At 27.5% G+C, this 26,080-nt stretch overlaps 1 protein-coding gene across 2 annotated transcripts in view; it reads left to right on the forward strand.

The window, feature by feature from the left end:
* msi (RNA-binding protein musashi) overlaps positions 1-26,080 on the forward strand; it is a 612,288-nt gene that overhangs the window by 477,946 nt on the left and 108,262 nt on the right. The window contains exon 1 of one of the 2 annotated variants that reach the window (XM_075290466.1): positions 1,828-1,996. The exons of the other annotated variant lie outside the window; for it this stretch is intronic. Within the exon in view, the coding sequence (XP_075146581.1) occupies positions 1,971-1,996 (26 nt within the window). The 5' untranslated portion in view covers positions 1,828-1,970. Of the gene's footprint in view, positions 1-1,827; positions 1,997-26,080 lie in introns of those variants that run through there. 2 annotated transcript variants of the gene reach the window in all.

Genomic DNA, 26,080 nt, shown 5'->3' on the forward strand with positions numbered 1-26,080 from the left:
TTTGCTCGCAAAATACGAAACGAGTTACAAAAGTGACGATATTACAAAACCCTGAGATACATGAATCCCTTTACTTATTCTAATATCAGTTCCTCCAATTCGGCGTTATTGTGATGGATGATAAGGAGAAACTCTGTTCAAATAAATATTGCCGCTCAGATATCTTATAATTGAGCAGCTGCGAGACAACGATAACGACAACAACAACTCTTATCGATTTCTAGTGATGAAATTAGGTCCTTTGATATCGCAATAAGTTTCAGACTCAAAACAAAGTAGTATTATTTTATTAATGTAATTTTATTTTACAAATAATATTATCGCCAAATTCCAATAGGTGTTTTTTTTTAGACAAATCCCACTTCTAACGACACTTTAAAATGATCCAAAGAAATTTAATTTTCCGGCCCCAAAGCGTATGATTTACACAAAAATTTGATTTCTTATTTCAGTACCATGGAGCGTATGATTACTATAAATTATTGACCTTCTTTACTAAATGACTTATATCTAGCCTTTGAAACAAGATATTGCTGTCGTCTCAGCAGCATTTGAAAGCTAAGATTTATACCTACAAATACCTTGCTACCTGCTATACAATATACTACCTAAAAATAAATTTAAAATTCCCTTTAGATAAAATAAAAAGAATCTCTTGAAAATTCATTTTCACATGCATAAATAATAAATAAAGATTTAGGTATTGTGACTTTGAAATTTTGTATTTCTCTAAATAAAAAAAGGTCTAGCATAGGACGTGAATAAGAATAAATAGAAAGTGTTATCTTCTAAAATTTGCATTATACATTTTCCTTCACATTTCTACCCTCTTTTTAGCTACCGTTTTAGTCAACAAACTTTGTAATAACTCACATACATAGAAAGAAGACTTTTCTTGTTCTGTTATTTTGCCTTGTAGCTGCTGTCGCGAGCAAACTTTAATAATTTAAATCTTTAATAATATCACAATATTAAAAGGGCAATGAAAATAAACATATATTAAACAAAAATTATATTTAAACTAAAGCTTATGGTAGCCCCGATTTCGATGGAATCCCCCCCCCCCCCCCCCCCCCAAGTTTAATTCCGTTTTTAATGCCAACGAAATTCTAATATTATTTTCACAAAGAAAATCCAACGTAAAAAAAAGTCTGGTAATAAAAAGGATTTTTATAATAATTCTTCTGTCTCTAGCCGCACATGCTACAATAAAATAATCACAATGGATTTTTATTCATTTGGTAGCTGGTTTGCATAACAAACAGAAATCTTGAAGAGCCATGGCTTAAGGTTTTTACAGCTTTGCTTGACTTTTAAAATTTCTCATAGCAATTTCTTTTTTTATTTAGTGTAAGATCTAATCCATCAACTGAGGAATATTTTCGAAAACACTTGTTAATCTTATATCTTCATGGCAACCCTTGACTATTATTTAGTTTTTACCTCGTTCTTATTTCGTTGAACATTTTGCACAATTTACTATAGCAACTGAAGAGCATAGAACCAGCTTTTAAACCACCAACCACTACTTACTCATGCACTTACCATCATCATCGTCATCGTCATTTGTTTCTTGTCTTCCGCATAATTCTTGGGTTGCAAGCAACATTTCAATGGCTTCTTAGCCAACATGTCAATATTACATTCTCGTTCATTTGCCGTTTCATTTTTTTTTTGCGTACAAATCCTCCCCGGTATAGAAGACATTGAAGATACGGACTAAAAAAAAGGGTATTCAAAATTACCAAAACATTAGCACTCATTTTAAAAACAGACGTTGTAATAGAAACAAGTGTAATTTGTTAGTTGTTTAAAATTTCTGTTCAAACTATTCCTTCTAACTTCCAGTTAAAAGGCAAAAGAAAAGCCAAAAAAAATACGTTTATCTATCCCAGCCATAAAAACAAAATTTAAAATCGATAAATTGAAAATATTTGTGTGGTGTGCTAAAGGCATCGAAGTGAATAAAAATGAATTATTTGGATGCAATGCTATGGTAAGATATTGAATTTAATAAAACTTGGGAGCATCAAACTAAAGGAAGTCAATCTATCAATGACCTTTTTTGCGCATGACCCCTGTAAGAAAATTATATCGGAATTCTTCTAGATTTTATTGTTTATATCATAAAAAAATCTAAATAATTAAATAAACTTAAAAAACTAACAAGTTTTCACTCTTTATTATAATAAAACTTTATTTATTATTTTCAGTCCATAGTGCGTATGATTTATATTAATCAATGACTTATTTCAGTAAATCGTTCCTAAATTTTAAATCACACAGTAATATTTGAAAATTTTGAAAAGAATAATACAAAAACATATTATTAAATAAAATAAAAAAAGAAAATTTGAAGCCTATTTTTTTAATCATTATTATTTTTCAACCAAACTATTTGCGGTAACTTGAGAATGATAAAAATGTTAAAAAAGAAACTTAAAAAACTAATAACATTCCACTCTTTTTTTATTATAATAAAACATTATTTATTATTTTCAGTCCATAGTGCGTATGATTTATATTAATTAATTACTTATTTCAGAAAATCGTTCCTAAATTTTAAATCACACAGTAACATTTGAAAATGTTGAAAATAATAAATCAAAAACATATCATACAAATAAAATAAAAAACAAAACTTAAAGCCTCCTTCTTTACTCATCATTATATTTGCTACAAACTTTTTGCGGTAGTTGGAATTTTTATAACAATTAATTTCTCATGCCGGATTAATTATTTTTTGTACATTTTTTTTCTTATGAAGAAATGCAAATGGAATTTAATATTTTATAAGGAATAAAAATTGTAGAAGAAATGGAGAAAACGCTTCAAAAATTCTAATGGAATTTCTGATTATTGTGATCTACTCAAATTTATTTATGAATAGTGTCGTATAAAATCAATCATATCCATTGTGGCTTGGTGTTTTTACTAACCGCCATAAAATCTTAGGAAGTACTTTAGAGCTATTATGGTTCCAATATTCGAAATTATTATGTGCTCACTAAAGTTGCAAAGAAGAAACACATTCAAGTGGGACATTTCCTTATAAATGCATCAGTGAATTCCTTGCAGAGATGAATGCTGATTGACTTCCCTTAGAAAGATGCTGAAAAATCAGCATGTTTTTTGCTGGATGGCCCTGTAGGGGGCCCATGTGCTTGTGTGAAATTAATTAATTAATTAACTTTTGTGTATCTTCATTTCAAAAGCTTGAATTTTATTTTCTATGTAGGACCATAGTGCGTATGATTCATATAAATTAATTTTTTTAATAAAATGGCTATATTTGTATTGTTTTTAGATAAATTTTTTTAAAATATAGAAATAAATTCATTGTAATGGATTAGACCAATTTAGTAAAAATCCAAGTCTACTCTAATCAGTAGAGTCCATTTTTTCAACTATTTTAAATTTCTATGTAGGCCCATAGTGCGTATGATTCATATAAATTTTTTTTTTTATACCCTCCACCATAGGATGGGGGTATATTAACTTTGTCTTTCCGTTTGTAACACATCGAAATATTGCTCTAAGACCCCATAAAGTATATATATTCTAAGTCGTGGTGGAATTCTGAGTCGATCTGAGCATGTCCGTCCGTTGATATCACGCTAACTTCCGAACGAAACAAGCTATCGACTTGAAACTTGGCACAAGTAGTTGTATTGATGTAGGTCGGATGGTATTGCAAATGGGCCACATCGGTCCACTTTTACGTATAGACCCCATATAAACGGACCCCCAAATTTGGCTTGCAGACCCTCTAAGAGAAGCAAATTTCATCCGATCTGGCTGAAATTTGGTACATGGTGTTAGGTTAGGTTAGGTGGCAGCCCGATGTATCAGGCTCACTTAGACTATTCAGTCCATTGTGATACCACATTGGTGAACTTCTCTCTTATCACTGAGTGCTGCCCGATTCCATGTTAAGCTCAATGACAAGGGACCTCCTTTTTATAGCCGAGTCCGATCGGCGTTCCACATGGCAGTGAAACCACTTAGAGAAGTTTTGAAACCCTCAGAAATGTCACCAACATTACTGAGGTGGGATAATCCACCGCTGAAAAACTTTTTGGTGTTCGGTCGAAGCAGGAATCGAACCCACGACCTTGTGTATGCAAGGCGGGCATGCTAACCATTGCACCACGGTGGCTCCCTACATGGTGTTGGTATATGGTCTCTAACAACCATGCAAAAATTGGTCCACATCGGTCCATAATTATATATAGCCCCCATATAAACCGATTCCCAGATTTGGCTTGCGGAGCCTCTTAGAGAAGCAAATTTCATCCGATCCAGCTTAAAGTTGGTGCATGATGTTGGTCTCTAACAACCATGCAAAAATTGGTCCACATCGGTCCATAATTATATATATATATATATATATATATATCCCTCATATAAACCGATCCCCAGATTTGGCTTGCGGATCCTTAAAGAGAAGCTAATTTCATCCGATCCGGCTGAAATTTGGTACGTGGTGTTACTATATGGTCTCTAACAACCATGCCAGAATTGGTTCATATCGGTCCATAATTAGATATAACCGATCGCCAGATTTGACCTCCGGAGCCTCTTGGAGGTGAAAAATTCATCCGATCCGGTTGAAATGTAGTACGTAGTGTTAGTATATGGTTTCTAACAACCATGCAAAAATTGGTCCATATTGGTCCATAATCATAACATATATATCCCCCATCTAAGCCGATCCCCAGATTTGACCTCCGGGACCTCTTGAAGGAGCAAAATTCATCAGATCCAGTTGAAATTTGGCCGATAACGACCATGCCAAAATTGTTCCGTATCGATCTATATTATATATATATAGCCCCAAATGAACCAAATGAACCGATCCCCAATCCCAGAAAAATAGCGATTGCCACTCGAGCCAAAAATATTCTACCAAAATGTTATTGCCATAGAAAATTTTGTCAAAAATTTATATTTCTATAGAAAATTTTGTCAAATTTGTTCTTCTATAGAAAATTTTGTCAACATTTTATGCCTTTAGGAAATTTTGTCAAAATATAATTTTTATACAAAATTTTGTCAAAAGTTTATTTCTATAGAAAATTTTGTAAGAATTTTATTTCTGTAGAAAATTTCGTCTAAATGTTATTTCTATAGAAAATTTATGAAGCGGTTCATATTTGGAGTGGAATATGTTGCAACATCTTCCAAAACATCAAGAATTCTACCAATCTACCAAACAGTAAATAATCTGCCATTTTTGGTAGACTCGTGTTCATAATTGTATATAGTCCCCATATAAAGCGACCCCCATATTTCAATTCTGGCTCTATAATTACAGCACAAAAGTTCATATCGGTTCGTAATTATTTCTTCCCTATATATACCGGTCAAGAACTGAATATATAAATATTTATTCGACCTTTCTTTTGTCTACCATATATCCCGCATGGACTAACTTACAATTTAGCAGATGATGTTAAGAAGTTTTAAGATGGCTTGCCATCGGCCGCAACCCAAGTAATTTAATTGTGGATAACCGTCTTTAGTAGAAGTTTCTACGCAATCCATGGTGGATATTCAGCCTGGCCGAACTTACGGCCGTATATACTTGTTTTTAATAAAATCTGTGTATTTTCATACGAAAAACTTGATTTTGTTATAAAGGCCCATAGTGCGTATGATTCATATAATTTTTTTTTATAATAAAATTGCTATATTTGTTATGTTTTTAGATGAAATTTTTGAAAATTTAGAAATAAATTTATTATAATGGATTAGACCAATTTAATAATCGAGTCCAAGACTAATCTAATCAAAAAAGGCAAATTTTTTTCAACTATTTTAAATTTCTATGTAGGCCCATAGTGCGTATGATTCATATAAATATATATTTTTCTATAAAATCTACGTATTTTCGTACCAAAAGCTATATTTTTAGGTAGGCCCATAGTGCGTATGATTCATATAAATTTTTGCTTTCATATAAAATGGCTATACTTTTTATGTTTTTAGATGACATTTTAGAATATATTTTTTATGTGTTTAGATGAATTTTTTGAAAACTTAGAAATAAATTTATTGCAATGGATTAGACCAATTTAATAATCAAATCCAAGTCTAATCTAATCAGTAAATTCAATTTTTTTCAACTATTTTAAGTTTTTATAGATTAGACCAATATAATTCAAAGTATTATCTAAGCAATAGAGTCAATTCTTTTCAACTATTTTAAATTTTCTAGAAATTAAGTATGGACTTTCACAAAGTAAAAGTTGTGGTATCTCCTACAGAAAAAAATTTAGAATCTATGCCTACGGGGCCAAAAGGCTTGTGTGAAATTTACAAAATTAAACTTTCGTAATTTTCGCTAATTCTGTTATCTTCATATGAAGGCTTCATTTTTTATGTAGGCTCATAGTGCGTATGATTTATATGAATTATGTATTTTTAATATAAAATGACTGTAGTTATTAAGTTTTTAAATGAAATTTGAAAATCTAAAACGAATTTAAATTAAAATATTCCAAGTAACAAAAATATAAAATTCGATTTTCGTTTTTTTTTTTTATTTTATTTTACCTAACATATAGGAATGTATAGGAATAAATTAATTTCAATGGTAAAATAAAAATAAAATTTTTTCTATGTTTGGGAAACGATAATCTAATAAGAAATAATAGTCTGATAAAAAAAAGATCTTTAAATTTTCAGTTGAAAATTTGAAATTTAAATTTTGTACAAATTGGCCATCGAAATAAAAAGGATTTCACAGCGCAATAATTGTGATACAAAATACATAATGAATTCAAAATCTCTCTTTATGGGGCTATAGGCTAGTGTGAAATGTACAAAATTAAATTATATATTTTTTTTGTTTTCATTGTATCTTCATATCAAAACTCGTAGAACCATAGTGCGTATGATCTATACAAGAGGCCCGTAGTGCGAATGATTTATATAAATTAAATTTCTTTATAATATATCGACTGTAGTTTTTATGTTTATAGATAAAATTTACACACATTTGAATAAAAAGATTTTTCGTAAAAAAACTAAAACTCGATTTTCGTATTTTTATTGTCCAATTTTTGAAATTCTAGAATATGTAGGAATAAATTAATTGTATTAGACCAATTAGACCAATAAAAAACGAATAAAATTCAATTTTCGTTTTATTTCATTTTTTTCTGGAAAATAAATACATTTTAATGGTCAAGAAAAATAAAAAATTGATTTTAAACTTTTTGTAATATTTGGAAATCTCAACCTAATCGCAAAAATACATTTTTTTAACTTTTTAAATTTTCTACCGTATTAAAAACGAATTGTAACTTTAATATAGTCTGGTGTAATTTAAAAATCTGGACTGAATTTGCTCATGTCCTCCAGTTCCTACTAGAATATTCGTAGGACCTATAAGTGTATGTTTTTACTGAAACCATAAAATGCCCCCAAACTGGCTGTTCAAAAAGTCTGTGATTCCTCAAAGCTGTAATCCTCCCAAAGAAAGATTTCAAATATATAAGTGTATGTTTTTAAGTGTATGTTCTTACTGAAACCATAAAATGCCCCCAAACTGGCTGTTCAAAAAGTCTGTGATGCCTCAAAGCTGTAATCCTCCCAAAGAAAGATTTCAAATAGATTTTATCCTAATATTGGAGCATGTGACGTATAACTAATTATTGATTCTGTGATAAAAAATTTTTGTAAGTGTTATTATTATTATTGGTATGTTACCTATGGCGTATGATTTATTTTAATCTTTAAGTTTTTTTTAAGAAAATAACTTTATTTGTACCATACAACGTATGATTTAGTTTAAATTTTAGGTATTTTAATTAAATTAATTTTTGGTATACTATGCGTATGATTTATTTTAATTTTTAGGTCTTTTAATTAAATTAATTTTTTTACGCTATGGCGTATGATTTATTTTAATCTTTTAGGTATTTTAAGAAAATATCTTTGTTTGTATCATACGGCGTATGATTTATTTTAATTAAGTTGTAATTTTTTCGTACACTATGGCGTATGATTTATTTTATTTTTTAGGTATTTTAATTCAATTAACTATAACTTTGGCATGAGATGGTCTACAAATAATTTTTATTTTGATTTACAATCACAACAAAATCTTCCAAATATCTATCTGCATTAAAGTATAACCCTTCCGCTATACCAATTTCTATTTCTCCCCCCAAAAAAAAACTTCTCAATTAATCTTATCATCGAGACATTTTATATCAACACATATTTTCCCGAGTATACTGTTACTTAAATGCTTCTGTCTATAAAAAAAATCTCAAGCTAATTGCTCTTAGCACTCATCCAAAATACTTGCCTGCATATATCCAAATGCAAAGAGAAAAGGATTTTTTTTTGTAATTAATATCACTCATACGACCAGAGTGTCATAAAAGAAGTTTTTCATTAAAACAACAAACAAATCCTCTATGTATCGTACAAAATAATAATAATAATAATGAAAGCTGAAAAAAAGAAAAAGAAGACGAAAAAATCAGAATAACGACTATGTTAGACAAACAAATCACGAATATAGGTTAGAAGGATGCTAGTAGCTAGGCTCATGAAAAGATCATAAACGAAAAATGAACCAGGAAAAAAATCCTGGAAATATTGTATGGCCCTAAAAAAACCAGCGAACTAAAAAATGAAAATTTTAAAGAGAAATTCCTTAAAAAAAGGAGAGAATAAAATGACACCATATGGAAAATTAAAACATGAAAAATAATTACAAAAGTCAGAGAGAAAATAAAAATTAAATTTAAAAAATTTAAATCACACAGCAATTTTTGGGATTTTTAGTTTTTCCTATACATTCTAAAAAAAGAAATTCAAACGCTTAGTAATCATTAAATTTAATTTTCTTTAATAGAATTTTTCATGTTTTTTTTTCTATGCATCCTCAAAACTTAATTTTCATATGTCATATTAATTTTTGTCGTTCTCTCCTATTTTTGGTATATGTTCTTTGTTATTCACTTTCTTTTTGCCTGTCTTTGTTGCATATTTCTCCATTGCTGGTAAAACATTTTACACATGACAGCCTTTTTTAATTTTGTACCACTTTTAGTTGGCAAAGTCGTGTTTTTCAGTTTTTTTTAACTTTTTTGTATTAAAAGCTCATGAATGCTAGGTTTCACTCATATTTAGTGAACATGAATGTGTTAGTGGGTGCTCAAATACCAAGTTCTTTTCACCAAGTATCCTATCCTACAAATACCTACAATTCCCACATATATACCCTACATGGTGTATAGTTTTGGGGGAATGATAAGTACTTGTGGTAGTTTTGGTGGTTGCAAAACTAAAATCTAAACTTAAGTCTGTTTAGCATACATACCTCGAGATACTTGTCGACAACAATATCATTTTGTAGTATAAACATAGTTTTTGATATAAACAACTACAAAAAATCAGCTTTTCAACGAACCCAAAACATGGCAGCATAGCCAATCAGATGAAATGCAAAGTAATGTATTTGTAAAAATAAAAAAAAATAATGCTAAACTATAAACATAATAAATAAAATTAATAGCTGAGAGCCTTGGTAGCTAGTGGTTTAGTGTTTATTATAGTTTTTTTAAATTATAATAAAAAATAAATAAAAATTTTAATATTGCTTAGATACTGAAGATAATTATCCGATCCGATGGCAAGGTATCTTAAACCTTCCTAACACCGTGTTCTCAATTGTAAGTTAGTCCATACGGGGTATATATTAAACAAACAAAAATTTATATAGAAATAAAATTTTGACAAAATTTTCTATAGAAAAAAATTTTACAACATTTTCTATAGAAGTAAAATTTTGACAAAATTTTCTATAGAAATAAAATCTTGACAACATTTTCAATAGAAATAAAATTTTGACAAAATTTTCAATAGAAATAAAATTTTGCCAAAATTTTCTATAGAAACAAAATGTTGACAAAATTTTCTATAAAAATATAACTTTGACAACATTTTCTACATAAATAAAATTTTGACAAAATTTTCTATAGAAATAAAATTTTGACAAAATTTTCTATAGAAATAAAATTTTGACAAAATTTTCTATAGAAATAAAATGTGGACAAAATTTTCTATAGAAATAAAATTTTGACAAAGTTTTCTATAGAAATAAAATTTTGACAAAATTTTCCATAGAAATAAAATTTTGACAAAATTTTCTATAAAAATAAAATTTTGACAAAATTTTCTATAGAAATAAAATTTTGACAAAATTTTCTATAGAAATAAAATTTTGACAAAATTTTCTATAGAAATAAAATTTTGACACAATTGTCTATAGAAATAACATTTCTATAGAAATAAAATTTTGACAAAATTTTGTATAGAAATAAAATTTTGACCAAATTTTCTATAGAAATAAAATTTTGACAAAATTTTCTATAGAAATAAAATTTTGAAAAAATTTTCTATAGAAATAAAATTTTGACCAAGTTTTCTATATAAATAAAATTTTGACAAAATTTTCTACAGAAATAAAATTTTGACAAAATTTTCTATAGATATAAAATTTTGACCAAAATTTCTATAGATATAAGATTTTGACAAAATCTTCTATAGAAAAAAAAATTTGACAAAATTTTCTATAGAAATAAAATTTTGACAAAATTTTCTATAGAAATAAAATTTTGAAAAAAAATTTTCTATAAAAAATACAATTTTGACAAAATTTTCTATAAAAAAATACAATTTTGACAAAATTTTCTATAGAAATAGAATTTTGACCACATTTTCTACAGCAATAAATTTTTTACCACATTTTCTACAGAAATAAAATTTTGACAACATTTTCTATAGAAATGAATTTTTGACAAAATTTTCTATGGAAATAAAATTTTGACAAAATTTTCTATAGAAATAAAATTTTGACAAAATTTTCTATAGAAATAAAATTTTGACAAAATTCTCTATAGAAATAAAAATTTGACAAAATTTTCTATAGAAATAAAATTGTGACAAAATTTTCTATAGAAATAAAATTTTGACAAAATTTTCTATAGAAAAAAAATGTTGGCACAATTTTCTATAAAAATAGAATGTTGACAAAATTTTTTATAGAAATAAAATTTTGACAAAATTTTCTATAGAAATAAAATTTTGACAAAGTTTTCTATAGAAATAAAATTTTGACAAAATTTTCTATAGAAATAAATTCTTGACCACATTTTCTATAGAAATAATTTTTTTTAAAAATAAAATAAATTTTTTTTTCTATAGAAATAAAATTTTGACAAAATTTTCAATAGAAATAAAATTTTGCCAAAATTTTCTATAGAAACAAAATGTTGACAAAATTTTCTATAAAAATATAACTTTGACAACATTTTCTACATAAATAAAATTTTGGCAAAATTTTCTATAGAAATAAAATTTTGACAAAATTTTCTATAGAAATAAAATTTTGACAAAATTTTCTATAGAAATAAAATGTGTACAAAATTTTCTATAGAAATAAAATTTTGACAAAGTTTTCTATAGAAATAAAATTTTGACAAAATTTTCCATAGAAATAAAATTTTGACAAAATTTTCTATAAAAATAAAATTTTGACAAAATTTTCTATAGAAATAAAATTTTGACAAAATTTTCTATAGAAATAAAATTTTGGCAAAATTTTCTATAGAAATAAAATTTTGACACAATTGTCTATAGAAATAACATTTCTATAGAAATAAAATTTTGACAAAATTTTGTATAGAAATAAAATTTTGACCAAATTTTCTATAGAAATAAAATTTTGACAAAATTTTCTATAGAAATAAAATTTTGAAAAAATTTTCTATAGAAATAAAATTTTGACCAAGTTTTCTATATAAATAAAATTTTGACAAAATTTTCTACAGAAATAAAATTTTGACAAAATTTTCTATAGATATAAAATTTTGACCAAAATTTCTATAGATATAAGATTTTGACAAAATCTTCTATAGAAAAAAAATTTTGACAAAATTTTCTATAGAAATAAAATTTTGAAAAAATTTTCTATAAAAAATACAATTTTGACAAAATGTTCTATAAAAAAATAAAATTTTGACAAAATTTTCTATAGAAATAGAATTTTGACCACATTTTCTACAGCAATAAATTTTTTACCACATTTTCTACAGAAATAAAATTTTGACAACATTTTCTATAGAAATGAATTTTTGACAAAATTTTCTATGGAAATAAAATTTTGAAAAAGTTTTATATAGAAATAAAAATTTGACAAAATTTTCTATACAAAAAAAAATTTGAAAAAATTTTCTATATAAATAAAATTTTGACAAAATTTTCTCTAAGAACAAAATTTTGCCACAATTTTCTATAGAAATAAAATTTTGACAAAATTTTCGATAGAAAAAAAAATGTGGCAAAATTTTCTATAGAAATAAAATTTTGACAAAATTTTCGTTAGAAATAAAATTTTGACAAAATTTTCGTTAGAAATAAAATTTTGACAAAATTTTCTATAGAAATAAAATTTTTGACTACATTTTCTATAGAAATAAAAATTTGACAAAATTTTCTATAGAAATAAAATTTTCTATAGATATAAAATTTTGACAAAATTTTCTACAAAAATAAAATTTTGACAAAGTTTTCTATAGAAATAAATTTTTAGTAGATTATTTTTGGCTCGAGTTGCAACCATGATTATGAACAAATATGAATCGATTTATATAGGGTCTATATATAATTATGGACCGATATGGACCATGTATGGCATAGTTGTTAGAGATGCTCCGGAGGTCAAATCTGGGGATCTGTTTATATGGGGGCTATATATAATTATGGACCGACATGGACCCATTTTTACATGGTTGTTGCAGACATATATACCTACACCACGTACCAAATTTCAACCGGATCGCATGAAATTTTCTTCTCTAAGAGGCTCCGCAAGCCAAATCTGGGGGTCGGTTTATATGGTGGCTATACGTAAAAGTGATCCAATTAGGCCCATTTGCAATACCATCCGATAGCTTGTTTAGTTCGAAAGGTAGCGTGATTTCAAGAGACGGACGGACATGCTTAGATCGACTCAGAATTTCACCACGACCCAGAATAACGTATACTTTATGGGGTCTTAGAATAATATTTCGATGTGTTACAAACTGAATGACAAAGTTAATATACCCCCATCCTATGGTGGAGGGTATAAAAATATATTTTCTGGGCCATATGGCGTATGAGTATTATTAATAAACATAGTATTTTATGAGATGGCATATTAATTTGGATTTAAGATCTCTGGGGAAAAGTGTTCTGAAAAGTGTTTAATGGAGGAACGTGATCTAAAGTCACTGCTTGTAAAAATATACAAGATTTTCACTGAATCTTGTATATTTTTCCAAAATGTTGAGGACATTTTTTCTGTATGGAATATATTGCATATGAATAATAAAAATACCCGTTTGATCAATGTTGCGTATGAGTTATAATAATTCATTAAATTATCATAACTTGGTACTAATAGGGTTAAGAAAATTATGGTTACCTACAAAAATAATAATTCTTATCTCACTCCATGCTTGTCATTTCGTAAATACATTAGTAATATAAAATATATGATATGCAGGATGTAATATTTCAATAAATGTTTTTGAAAAAAGATAAAACATTTTAATAAATAATTTTCTAAAATTTTGACTGAATTTTGTATATTTTTCCAAAATGTTGAGAACATTTTTTCTGTATGGAATATATTGCGTATGAATAATAAAAATATCCGTTTGATCAATGTTGCGTATGAGTTATAATAATTCATTAAATTATCATAACTTTAGTAATAAAAAAACTGTATTTTTAATATTCTAAGCTAAAATGGTTTCTAATTAAAAAAAAAATATTTTATAAGAATTTTTAACATTTTTAATTATACTTCTATTTGTTACTAAAGCTATTTCGAATTTCATATAGCTTAAATAGCAGAAGCAACAACAAATGGCGTATTCTTTGTTCGCTGTCATATTGTGCTTCATATAGAATGAATACAAACAGAAAGAAATCCTTTAAAGTCGAATTAAACCAACACAATACAATGGCAATGGCACTAAAATATAAATTCACATTCACATTAACATGCTCATTACAAGTAGGCTGTTAATATGAAGAGGACAGATTGATAAGTTTTAGGAAAACCAAATACTATTTCAACAACTATGACAATATTAGAATATAAATAAAATATTAACAAACACAATTTAAACGTTAGGTTTTCATACATTCAAAAATGCATAGACAATGAATTTTTCATTTCTTAAAACTGTATCTAAATCTAATCCTCTCTAATACTTGCCTAGTCCTCGTTTATAGCCTTGCAGTGCTGCAAACATATATCATCGTTTCAAAAGCTGCATACATCTGTTGTAATATTAAGTTCACAATGAATACTAATTATGAATTGCATATGAACACATACACATAAGTGTTGTCATTTGTATGAATGTTTGAAAGAATATATATGTTAGCATATAAAGATTCTTGTGCATAGAAATCAGCGTTATAATGGGTGGTGTGCTAAAGAGATTGTAAAAAATTACAAATTTATAAATAAGACTTTAATTAAATGCATTAGTAAGCCAATAAATTAATAATCAAATAATAAATATAATAAATTGTAAGGATAAATAAACAAGAAGTTAAAAAAAAAAAAAAAAAAAAACAAAAACAAATTTTTAATCTTCGTTGTAGACAAATAAATTAATTGGTACTATAATTTCCGATATGTTAATATAAAAATAGATAGATATACTTGCTTATGGTATTTAATATTTCCATGTGTGCAGATTTTCAGTCATATATAAATTGTCTTGGAAATTTCTTTATGGACAAGGGAGCGTATGATTTATATTATCCCATTTACTATTTTGAATCTTCGTTGTAAACAAATAAATTAATTGATATTATAATTTTCGATATGTTAATATGAAAATAGATAGATATACTTGCTTATGGTATTTCAAATTTCCATGTGTGCAAATTTTCAGTCATGTATAAATTTTCTGACAAATTACTTTATGAAATATTTAATTTTTCTATTTGGACAAGGGAGCGTATTATTTATATTATTCCAATTACTATTTTTAATATTCGTTGTAAAGAAATAAATTAATTGATACTATAATTTCCAATACGTTAATATGAAAATAGATAGATATACTTGCTTATGGTATTTAAAATTTCCTTGTGTGCTGATTTTCATCCTTGTATAAATTCTCTAACAAATTACTTTATAAAATATTTAATTTTTCTATTTGGACAAGGGAGCGTATTATTTATATTATTCCAATTGTTATTTTTAATCTTCATTGTAAACAAATAAATTAATTTATACTATAGTTTCCGATATGTTAATATGTAAATAGATAGATATACTTGCTTATGGTGCAAATTTTCAGTCATATATAAATTGTCTGACAAATTACTTTATAAAATATTTAAGTTTTCTATGTGGACATGGGAGCGTATGATTTATATTATTCCATTTACTATTTTTAATATTCGTTGTAAACAAATAAATTTATTGATATTATAATTTCCGATATGTTAATATGAAAATAGAAAGAAATTCTTGCGTATGGTATTTAAAACTTCCATGTGTGCAAATTTTCAGTCATATATAAATTGTCTGACAAATTACTTTTTCAATTATTTAATTTTTCTGTTTGGACAAGGGAGCGTATTATTTACATTATTCCATTTACTATTTTTAATATTCGTTGTAAACAAATAAATTAATTGATACTATAATTTCCGATATGTTAATATGTGAATGAATAGATATTCTTGCGTATGGTATTTAATATTTCCATGTGTGCAGATTTGCAGCCTTATATAAATTACTTTTTAAATTAATTAATTTTTCTATTTGGACAAGGGAGCGTATTATTTATATTATTTCAATTCCTATTTTTAATCTTCATTGTAAACAAATAATTTAATTGATATTATAATTTCCGATATGTTAATATGGAAATTGATAGATATACTTGCTTATGGTATTTGAATGTGTGCTGATTTTCTGATATACTTGCTTATGGTATTTCAAATTTCCACGTGTGCAAATTTTCAGTCATATATAAATTTACTGACTAATTACTTTATAAAATATTTAAGTTTTCTATATGGACAAGGAAGCGTATGATTTATATTATTCCATTTACTATTTTTAATATTCGTTGTAAACAAATAAATTAATTGATACTATAATTTCCGATATGTTAATCATATGTAAATTGTCTGACAAATTACTTTATAAAATATTTTAGTTTTCTATTTGGACAAGGGATTATATGATTTATATTATTTCAGATACTATTTCGTTGTAAACAAATAAATGAATTGATACTATAATAATGGGCCATATCGGATCACTTTTACGTATAGCCCCCATATAAACGGACCCCCAGATTTGGCTTGCGGAGCTTCTAAGAGAACCATATTTCATCCGATCGTTCTGAAATTTGGTACATGGTGTTGGTATATGGTCTCTAACAACCATGCAAAAATTGGCAAAGATTTGGCTTGCGGAGACTCTAAGAGCCACAAATAATCTACCAAAATTTTATTGCCTTAGAAAATTTTGTCAAAATTTTATTTCTATAGAAAATTTTTTCACAATTTTATTTCTGTAGAAAATTTTGTCAAAATTTTATTTATATAGAAAATCTAGGTTAGGTTAGGTTAGGTTAGGTGGCAGCCCGATGTATCAGGCTCACTTAGACTATTCAGTCCATTGTGATACCACATTGGTGAACTTCTCTCTTATCACTGAGTGCTGCCCGATTCCATGTTAAGCTCAATGACAAGGGACCTCCTTTTTATAGCCGAGTCCGAACGGCGTTCCACATTGCAGTGAAACCACTTAGAGAAGCTTTGTAACCCTCAGAAATGTCACCAGCATAACTGAGGTAGGATAGTCCACCGCTGAAAAACTTTTGGTGTTCGGTCGAAGCAGGAATCGAACCCACGACCTTGTGTATGCATGGCGGGCATGCTAACCATTGCACCACGGTGGCTCCCTAGAAAATCTATGAAGCACCTCTTAGTTAGAGAGGAATATTTTGCAAAATCTTCCAAAACATCAAGAATTATACCAATCTACCAAACAGTAAAAAATCTGTCATTCCTGGTAGAATCGTGTTCATAATTGTATATAGCCCCCATGTAAAGCGTCCCCCATATTTCAATTCTGTCTCTATAAATGCCGCACAAGTGTTCAAATCGGTTCGCAATAATTTCTTCCCTATATATAGCTGTCAAGAACTGAATATATATACGTATTTAGTCGGCCTTTGTTTTGTCTAATTTATTCCGCATCGACTAACTCACAATTTAAAAGATGATGTTAAGAAGTTCCAAGATGCCTTGCCGTCGGCCGCAACCCAAGTAATTCAATTGTGTATGACCGTCTTTAGTAGAAGTTTTTACGCAATCCATGGTGGAGGGTACATAAGATTCAGCCTGGCCGAACTTACGGCCGTATATACTTGTTTTGTATTATTATTTAAAGGTATAGGTATAGATTAGGGAGCCACCGTAGTGCAATGGTTAGCATGCCCGCCTTGCATACCCAAGGTCGTGGGCTCGATTGCTGCTTCGACCGAACACCAAAAAGCGGTGGATTATCTCACCTCAGTAAAGCTGGTGACATTTCTGAGGGTTTCAAAGTTTCTCTAAGTGATTTCACTGCAATGTGGAACGCCGTTCGGACTCGGCTATAAAAAGGAGGTCCCTTGTCATTGAGCTTAACATGGAATCGGGCAGCAGTCAGTGATAAGAGAGAAGTTCACCAATGTGGTATCACAATGGACTGAATAGTCTAAGTGAGCCTGATACATCGGGCTGCCACCCAACCTAACCAAACCTAGGTATAGATTCGTACATACCTGCGTATGAGTTATATTAATTTGCAGAAGTGCTTTTAAATTTTAATTTAAATAAAAATCCGAATTGATTTATTGATACGAAATGTACCAATACTTTCCATGTAGGTTGCTATTCTATAACATAGATAGGTGAATCATGTGTGCTTATAAGTACACCCACAAATTTAATTTTATTTATATTATTATTAATTTACCAAATACCAAATTTGTAGTTATTTTCCCGTTTTCTTTAATACGTTTTACCCTAATGTCTATTCGACAATACCCCATATTCATTTAATACTAGCATTTTAATAATACTACATAGTAGTAATGCATTCACAAACACTTGCATACATTTATGCATTCATTCATCATGCGCTTATGTGTTTGGTTATATGCGAATTTCAATTATTATTATTATATTCACATTTTCTTCGTAATAGAAATGCTCTTGCAGTTTTACATTTAATTTTGCTTTACAATATCAACATCCAAATCCAACTCTTTAATGACTTAAGTAAAATTCTTAGTTTCTAAGTAATGTCTCATATTATATATAAATTAATTGCAATTCATATGAAATAAATCATATAAATTATTATCAAAATAGTAATCATATAATTTTATAAAATTAACTATATAAGTTTCTCCACTAAAAGTCATATAACATTACAAAGCTTCCAATAGTAGTAAAGTTATCAATATGGAGCATTGATAAGAAGTAATTTAATTGAATTATAGTTAAAATAAAAATTAGATATTTATTTCGTGATCCCATAATTCCATTAATATAGAAAATTAAGCAAAAAAAAGTTTATATTCTTTCGAAATAGAATAAAATTACATTTTATGGCCCATGTGACGTATGACTAATATTATTTCTTCGGAAGTTTTATTAAATTGCTGGTAACTTTTTATACAGTCGGAAATAAAAGGATTTTCTTTGCATTTCAAAAATCTATGAACAAATACTTTAATTCATAAATTGGAATGATTTGGAAATGGCTTCAATTTAAAAGTTAAATGGAAATGAATTTAGTTTTATGATTATTACAAATATTTTTTTTTGTGATTTTATTTTGTTTTGTTATTTAAATTGATTTCTAATTCACATTTTCAAACAAATTAAATTGATTAAATGAATTTAAAAAAAAATAAACTCCCGCCTGAATATCTGAATTGCTGTCAGAACTAATCAATACTGCTCCAATAAAAGCCAATACTGATCCAATAAAAAGATGTGTATTGCCATCTCATGTATAATAATATCGCCAGAAATCACACAACATCATGCCTTTTTCAAATCAAAAAAAATCCTGGGTTTCTATAGCAGCTTTTTCCAACATTTTTTTTTTTTCAAATGCATTTATCATCTATGGCAAGGCAGCATACGGCCATCGAATGTCATTACATGGAATTCTTTCTCTATTATATCAATTGCCTAGGGCAATATATTGGTATGGTATTCTTGGAAAGTGTAAATATTTCTACTATTTTTTTTTTTTTGTTTGGCAAGTTGGATTTTTTAAAGCTCGTTCAGCAATTAGAAGAACGCTTTACGAATAATAATTGATGAGGATGTGGAAATCCGACACACCACTCTTCCCAACTATTTTGGACAACATTTTTCCATAATATCATAATAAAAAAATTTGTAATGATAGGCTAATTAATAAGCCATTATATCATTGTATGTATAAAGGTACACAAATGTACTTCGTACAAGAAAAGTCTCGCATTTTTATCATAGATGATAAATTTCAAACTTTTGTCCAAATATTAAGCAATTACCTTTATAATATAATTTATTTTTGAAAACTACAAATAGACCAAATACAAAAACTTGAATTTTTGAAAAACAAATTACTATATAAAATATTTAAGTCTTCTATTTGGACAAGGGAGCGTATGATTTATATTATTGCATTTACTATTTTTAATATACGTTGTAAACAAATAAATTAATTGATATTATAATTTTCGATATGTTAATATGTGAATGAATAGATATTCTTGCGTATGGTATTTCAAATTTCCATGTGTGCAGATTTTCAGCCAATTGTCTGACAAATTACTTTATTAAATATAAAATTTTTCTATTTAGACAAATTTTATATTCCACAAAATTATTTATTTTATTTAATGTTTATTTTAATCATACAAAAATATATTTCTTTGGGCTGTGCGACGTATGACAAATATTATTTGCTTGGACTATGGAACGTATGACTAATATTATTTTTCGGAACTATGTAACGTATGACTAATATTATTTATAGGTTCTCCACATTATACAAGATACACATTGAGTTATAAAGAATGCTTTTATAATTTGTAAGTGAAACTGTTACCCACTAATGCCCAAAGCTTAACGTTTTAATGAAGCTTGCCTAAAGGCTTAAAAATTAAAAAAAAAAAAAATTAAAACAAACTATGCAGCATGTACTGAATTTTATCGTAACAATTGTCATGTTTTGTTTTCTTGATTTTATGTGATAAACCCTGAAAATTTTATCAATTCCTTAATATTCATGTCCAATTAACTCGCATTAAAATTGTAATAATACTGAAAGAAATATTAAATAATTTAGAGATCTAAATGATATTTTTCTACTTTTTATAAAAGCAATTGTTTTAAAAACATTTTTTTTATTTCGATTTAATTGTGTAGCTTCTTTAACAATTTACACTCTTTCGTTTTTTTTCCAATTATGGAATTTTTTTGCGTTATCCTAATTTATTGCTTTCAAAGTATCTTTATCTGTAAACTGGGTCACAATTCATTAAAGACATTCACTTCAATTAACTGTCATCTTCATTAAGATCGAATAAGAACAAAAGATGTATGAAATGAAATCCACCCAGTATGATACAATCAAACAAAAGGTTGAAGTGTATACACATTTTTTTTTTTTTGAAAAAAGGATTTTTTTCTTTGATATGTGAGTCATTCGAATTTTCTTTAGGATGACTATATTCGTTGTTAATCTATAGCATCTACCTTAGGGTGTATTGAAATAAACAATTATTGCTATTTTTGACACATAAAAAATAAAGAGGAGAGTGATTTTCCTTAATTGGCCCATGTCGCGTATGACTAATATTATTTTTTGAGTTATTTCATTAAGATAATCATAACTTTGGTTAAAAGCTCGATATTACAAATTTTTTTAAGCATATAAGAAAGCCAAAATATTAGCGAAAACATATATAAATAAATTTTGATCAATATAGTTTTCAAAAATACTTCAAATTATGGAAAAATAGTGAAAATAACCATTTCCATTGCAAGTTTTCGATCCTCTGCTCTTTAGATAATGCCCTGATTTTTAAAATTCTTGGATTTTTTCTACAGTAATCTATTACAATTAGTTTTTCCTTACTTGGGCCATGTGACGTATGACCAATATTATTTTTTGAGTTATTTCATTAAAATAATCATAACTTTGGTTAAAATTGTGTTATTAAAAAATGTTTTAATCATATTAGAAAGCCAAAATATTAAAGAATATATATATATATATATATATATATATATATATATATATATATATATATATATATATATATATATATATATATATATATATATATATATATATATATATATATATATATATATATATATATATATATATATATATATATATATATATATATATATATATATATATATATATATATATATATATATATATATATATATATATATAATTTGTGATAAAAATGGCTTTCAAATATACTTCAAACATTGCCCTGATTCTTGGATTTTTCTTTAGTATTATTTATTTCCTTAATTGACCCATGTGACGTATGACTAATATTATTTTTATGTTATTTCATTAAAATGCCTATAACTTCCTATAAAAGTGTGATATAAGAAAATTGTAATTCATATTACAAAGCCAAAATATTAAAAAAATATATATAAAAATAAATTTGGATCAAAATAGCTTTCAAATATACTTCAAATTATGAAAATAACCCATTTCCAATTTGAAGTTTTTCGCTCATCTGCTCTTTAGACAATGCCCTGATTTCTAAAATTCTTGGATTTTTCTACAGTAATTTATGCCAATTACTTTTTTCCTTAATTGACCCATGTGACGTATGACTAATATTATTTTTTGTATTATTTCATTAAAATGCTCATATCTTCATATAAAAGTGTGATATTGGACAAATTTTAATCATATTAGAAAGCCAAAATACTAAAGAAAACATATATAAATCCATTATAATCAAAATAGCTTTTAAATATGCTTTAAATTATAGAAAAATAGTGAAAATGGCTTTCTCTATTAAACGTTTTTAGCTCCACTGCTCTTTAGACAATGCCCTGATTTTTAAATTTCTTGGATTTTTTTTATATTCCAATTAGTTTTTCCTTAATTGGGCCATGTGACGTATGACTAATATTATTGTTTGAGTTTTTTCATTAAAATAATCATAACTTTGGTCAAAAGTGTGTTATTAGAAAATTTTTTAATCATATTAGAAAGCCAAAATATTAAAGAAAAATTTATGAATAATTTTTGATAAAAATAGCTTTGAAATATAATTCAAACATTGCCCGGATTGTTAAAATTCTTGAATTTTTATACCCTCCACCATAGGATGGGGGGTATATTAATTTTGTCATTCCGTTTGTAATCGAAATATTGCTCTAAGACCCCACAAAGTATATATATTCTGGGTCGTGGTGAAATTCTGAATCGATTTCAGCATGTCCGTCCGTCCGTCCGTCTGTTGAGATCACGCTAACTTCCGAAGGAAACAAGCTATCGACTTGAAACTTGGCATAAGTAGTTGTTATTGATTTAGGTCGGATGGTATTGCAAATGGGCCATATCGGACCACTTTTACGTATAGCCCCAATATAAACCGATCCCCAGATTTGGCTTGCAGAGCCTCTTGGAGGAGCAAAATTCATCCGATCCGCTTGAAATTTGGTATGTGGTGTTAGTATATGGTCTCTAACAACCAAGCACAAATTGGTCCATATAGGTCTATAGTTATATAGAGCCCCCATATAAACCGATACCCAGATTTGACCTCCGGAGCCTCTTGGAAGAGCAAATTTAATCCACTCCAGTTGAAATTTGATACGTGATGTTAGTATATGGTCTCTAACAACCATGCAAAAATTGGTCCATATCGGTCCATAATTATATATAGCCCCCGTATAAATCGATCCCCAGATTTGACCTCCGAAACCTCTTGGAGGAGCAAAATTCATCCGATTCGATTGAAATTTGGTATATTGCGCTAGTATATGGCCGCTAACAGCCACGCAAAAATTGGCCCATATCGGTCTATAGTTATATATAGCCAATGGCCAATCACACAAAAATTGGTCCATATCTCCAAAAATAATCTACCAAAATTTTATTTCTATAGACAATTTTGTCAAAATTTTATTACTATAGAAAGTTTTGTCAAAATTTTATTACTATAGAACGTATTGTCAAAATTTTATTTCTGTAGAAAATTTTGTCAAAATGTTATTGCTACAGATAATTTTGTCAAAATTTTATTTTTAAAGAAAATTTTGTCAACATTTTATTTCTATAGAAAATTTTATCAAAATTTTATTTCTATAGATAATTTTGTCAAAATGTTATTGCTATAGATAATTTTGTCAAAATTTTATTTCTAAAGAAAATTTTGTAAAATTTTTATTTCTATAGAAAATTTTGTCAAAATTTTATTTCTATAGAAAATTTTGTCAAAATTTTATTTTTATAGAAAATTATGTCAACATTTCAACATATTTCTATAGAAAATCTTGTCGAACTGAATTATATACGTCTTTAATCGGCCTTTTTTTGTTTAATATATCCTCCGTATGGACTTACTTACAATTTAGAAGACGGTGTTAAGTATTTTTTAAGATACCTTGCCATCGGCAAGTGTTACCGCAACCCAAGTAATTCGATTGTGGATGACAGTCTTTAGTAGAAGTTTCTACGCAATCCATGGTGGAGGGTACATAAGATTCAGCCTGGCCGAACTTACGGCCGTATATACTTGTTCTTTAGTGTTATTTATTTCCTTAATTGACCCATGTGACGTATGACTAATATTATTTTTTGTGTTATTTCATTAAAATGCTCATAACTTCGGATGAAAGTAAGATATTGGAAAAATTTTAAACATATTACAAAACCAAAATATTAAAAAAAAACATATATAAATAATTTTTCATAAAAATAGCTTTCAAATATACTTTAAACACTGCCCTGATTTTGAAAATTCCTTCGGGTTTTCTTAGTATTATTTGTTTTCCTTAATTGGCCCATGTGACGTATGACTAATATTATTTTTTGTGTTATTTCATTAAAATGCTCATAACTTCGGATGAAAGTGTGGTATTGTAAAAATTTTAATTATTTTAGGAAGCTAAAATATTAAAGAAAACATATAAAGATAAATTTTTATCAAGATAGCTTTCGAATATACTTTAAATTACAGAATAAAATATAGAATAGTAAAAATATTGTTTCCATTACAACTTATCCACTCAATTGCTCTTTTAACTTCTTCTTGATTTTGGAATTTTCTTCGGAAATTCATTTCATTTCTTCTTGCATCTTAAAACCTTGGCATAATTCATCTAAACCACTTACTTCAATTAAATGTCATCTTCATTAGAACCTAAAAAGGCCAAATCATATGTGATGCTTTCTCATGGATGATGCCATCTATAGAATTTCAAGAAAACCCGTATATACTCACTCACAGCAGATAAAAGGTGCCCATATCATTCTTCAAAAAGGAATGAAAATTAACCCACGAATGTATGCCCTATATATGTATGGCGAAATTGAATGGCTCCAACCAAGACTTGCAAGATTTCAAAGCCCTCTTTGGTAGCAGCAACAGGCCAAAAGTGAAACGTTAAAAACACTAGCAATGTTTTGGACAACTCATCCTTTCTGGATGTGATGTGCTTTTATGGTGGTCTAAAATATTTAGAATGCTTTGCACCAGACATCTTCTCATTGGCATTGAAGGATAAATGATAATCTTTAGAAGAGCCACACTTGGAAAGTATGATAATGACTAAAATTGTCATTAGCATGTACAATAAGCTTGCTTGCAGCTGGGGAGTTGATATCTTTAGCTACTACTCTTTCAGAAGCTATGGCAATTTTCCAAATGATAATGGTTTGTGCTGGCATCAAACTATTGGTGGCATAGAATTTGAGATGCTTCACTTGTTGTGGTTGCGACTGTTGCTGCTGATGCAGCTTACAATGATGATGACGATGATGCCATTGCCATTATTTGTAGCCTCAATGTCATCGACAGATGTAACATTTGCTAGTTTTCCCAACAAATAACCACTCATACCCTATGATATGACTAATTCCTTTTTGTGGACACACCATTACCAAGCCCTTGGATCATCATACTAAGAGTAGTTGGTGGGAAAGAAAAATTGCTTAATACCTTTGATTTATTTAATTTTTGAATGGAATTGGTAAGATGATAATGATTGCTAATCCATCCCCCAATGCAAAGATGTTTCTCAGTTTCAGCCTATGGTTATTATCCTTTTCACTACTATTCATAGTTTGACGCAATGCTAATGGTGGAGCTTTGATTACTAAATCGTAATTATGCCAATGAAAGAATGGTCTTGTGGTCATTGATTTCTACATCTTGTTGGTGTGATAATTAGAAAATCTTGATGATGAGGATAATCTATGATTTCATTCTCTTTAGATTGTTGTAATTGGGTCACCATCATTATTGTGAGTATCATAATCAAAATGGCCATAACAATGATTGTCATTAGTGATACTTATGAAGTGATTTTTTATTATCTTGAGTATCGATTCTATAATTTTGCATTGATTCAAATCTCTATGGGGGCACTATATGCACTGGCAGCGGTGATGGTGATAGTTTTGATGAGGAAAGTATTAAAATAACGATATTATATACAAAGAATTAAATGAAAAATTAAAATTTAATTTAATTTACATTTGAAGTTTTAATTTTAGATTTAACTTTAGTTTTTATTTAAAATTTTATTATACCCTAAACCACATAGTGGTCAGGGTATAATAACTTTGATCTAGCAAAAAATTTGCCTTACAGAAATATTAATTTTAGACCCCATAAAATATTTTTCTTTAGTATTATTTTTGTTTTCCCTAATTGGCCCATGTGACGTATGACTAATATTATTTTTTGTGTTATTT

This window comes from Haematobia irritans, chromosome 1 (assembly GCF_050003625.1).
Source record: "Haematobia irritans isolate KBUSLIRL chromosome 1, ASM5000362v1, whole genome shotgun sequence".
Lineage (NCBI taxonomy): Eukaryota > Metazoa > Arthropoda > Insecta > Diptera > Muscidae > Haematobia > Haematobia irritans.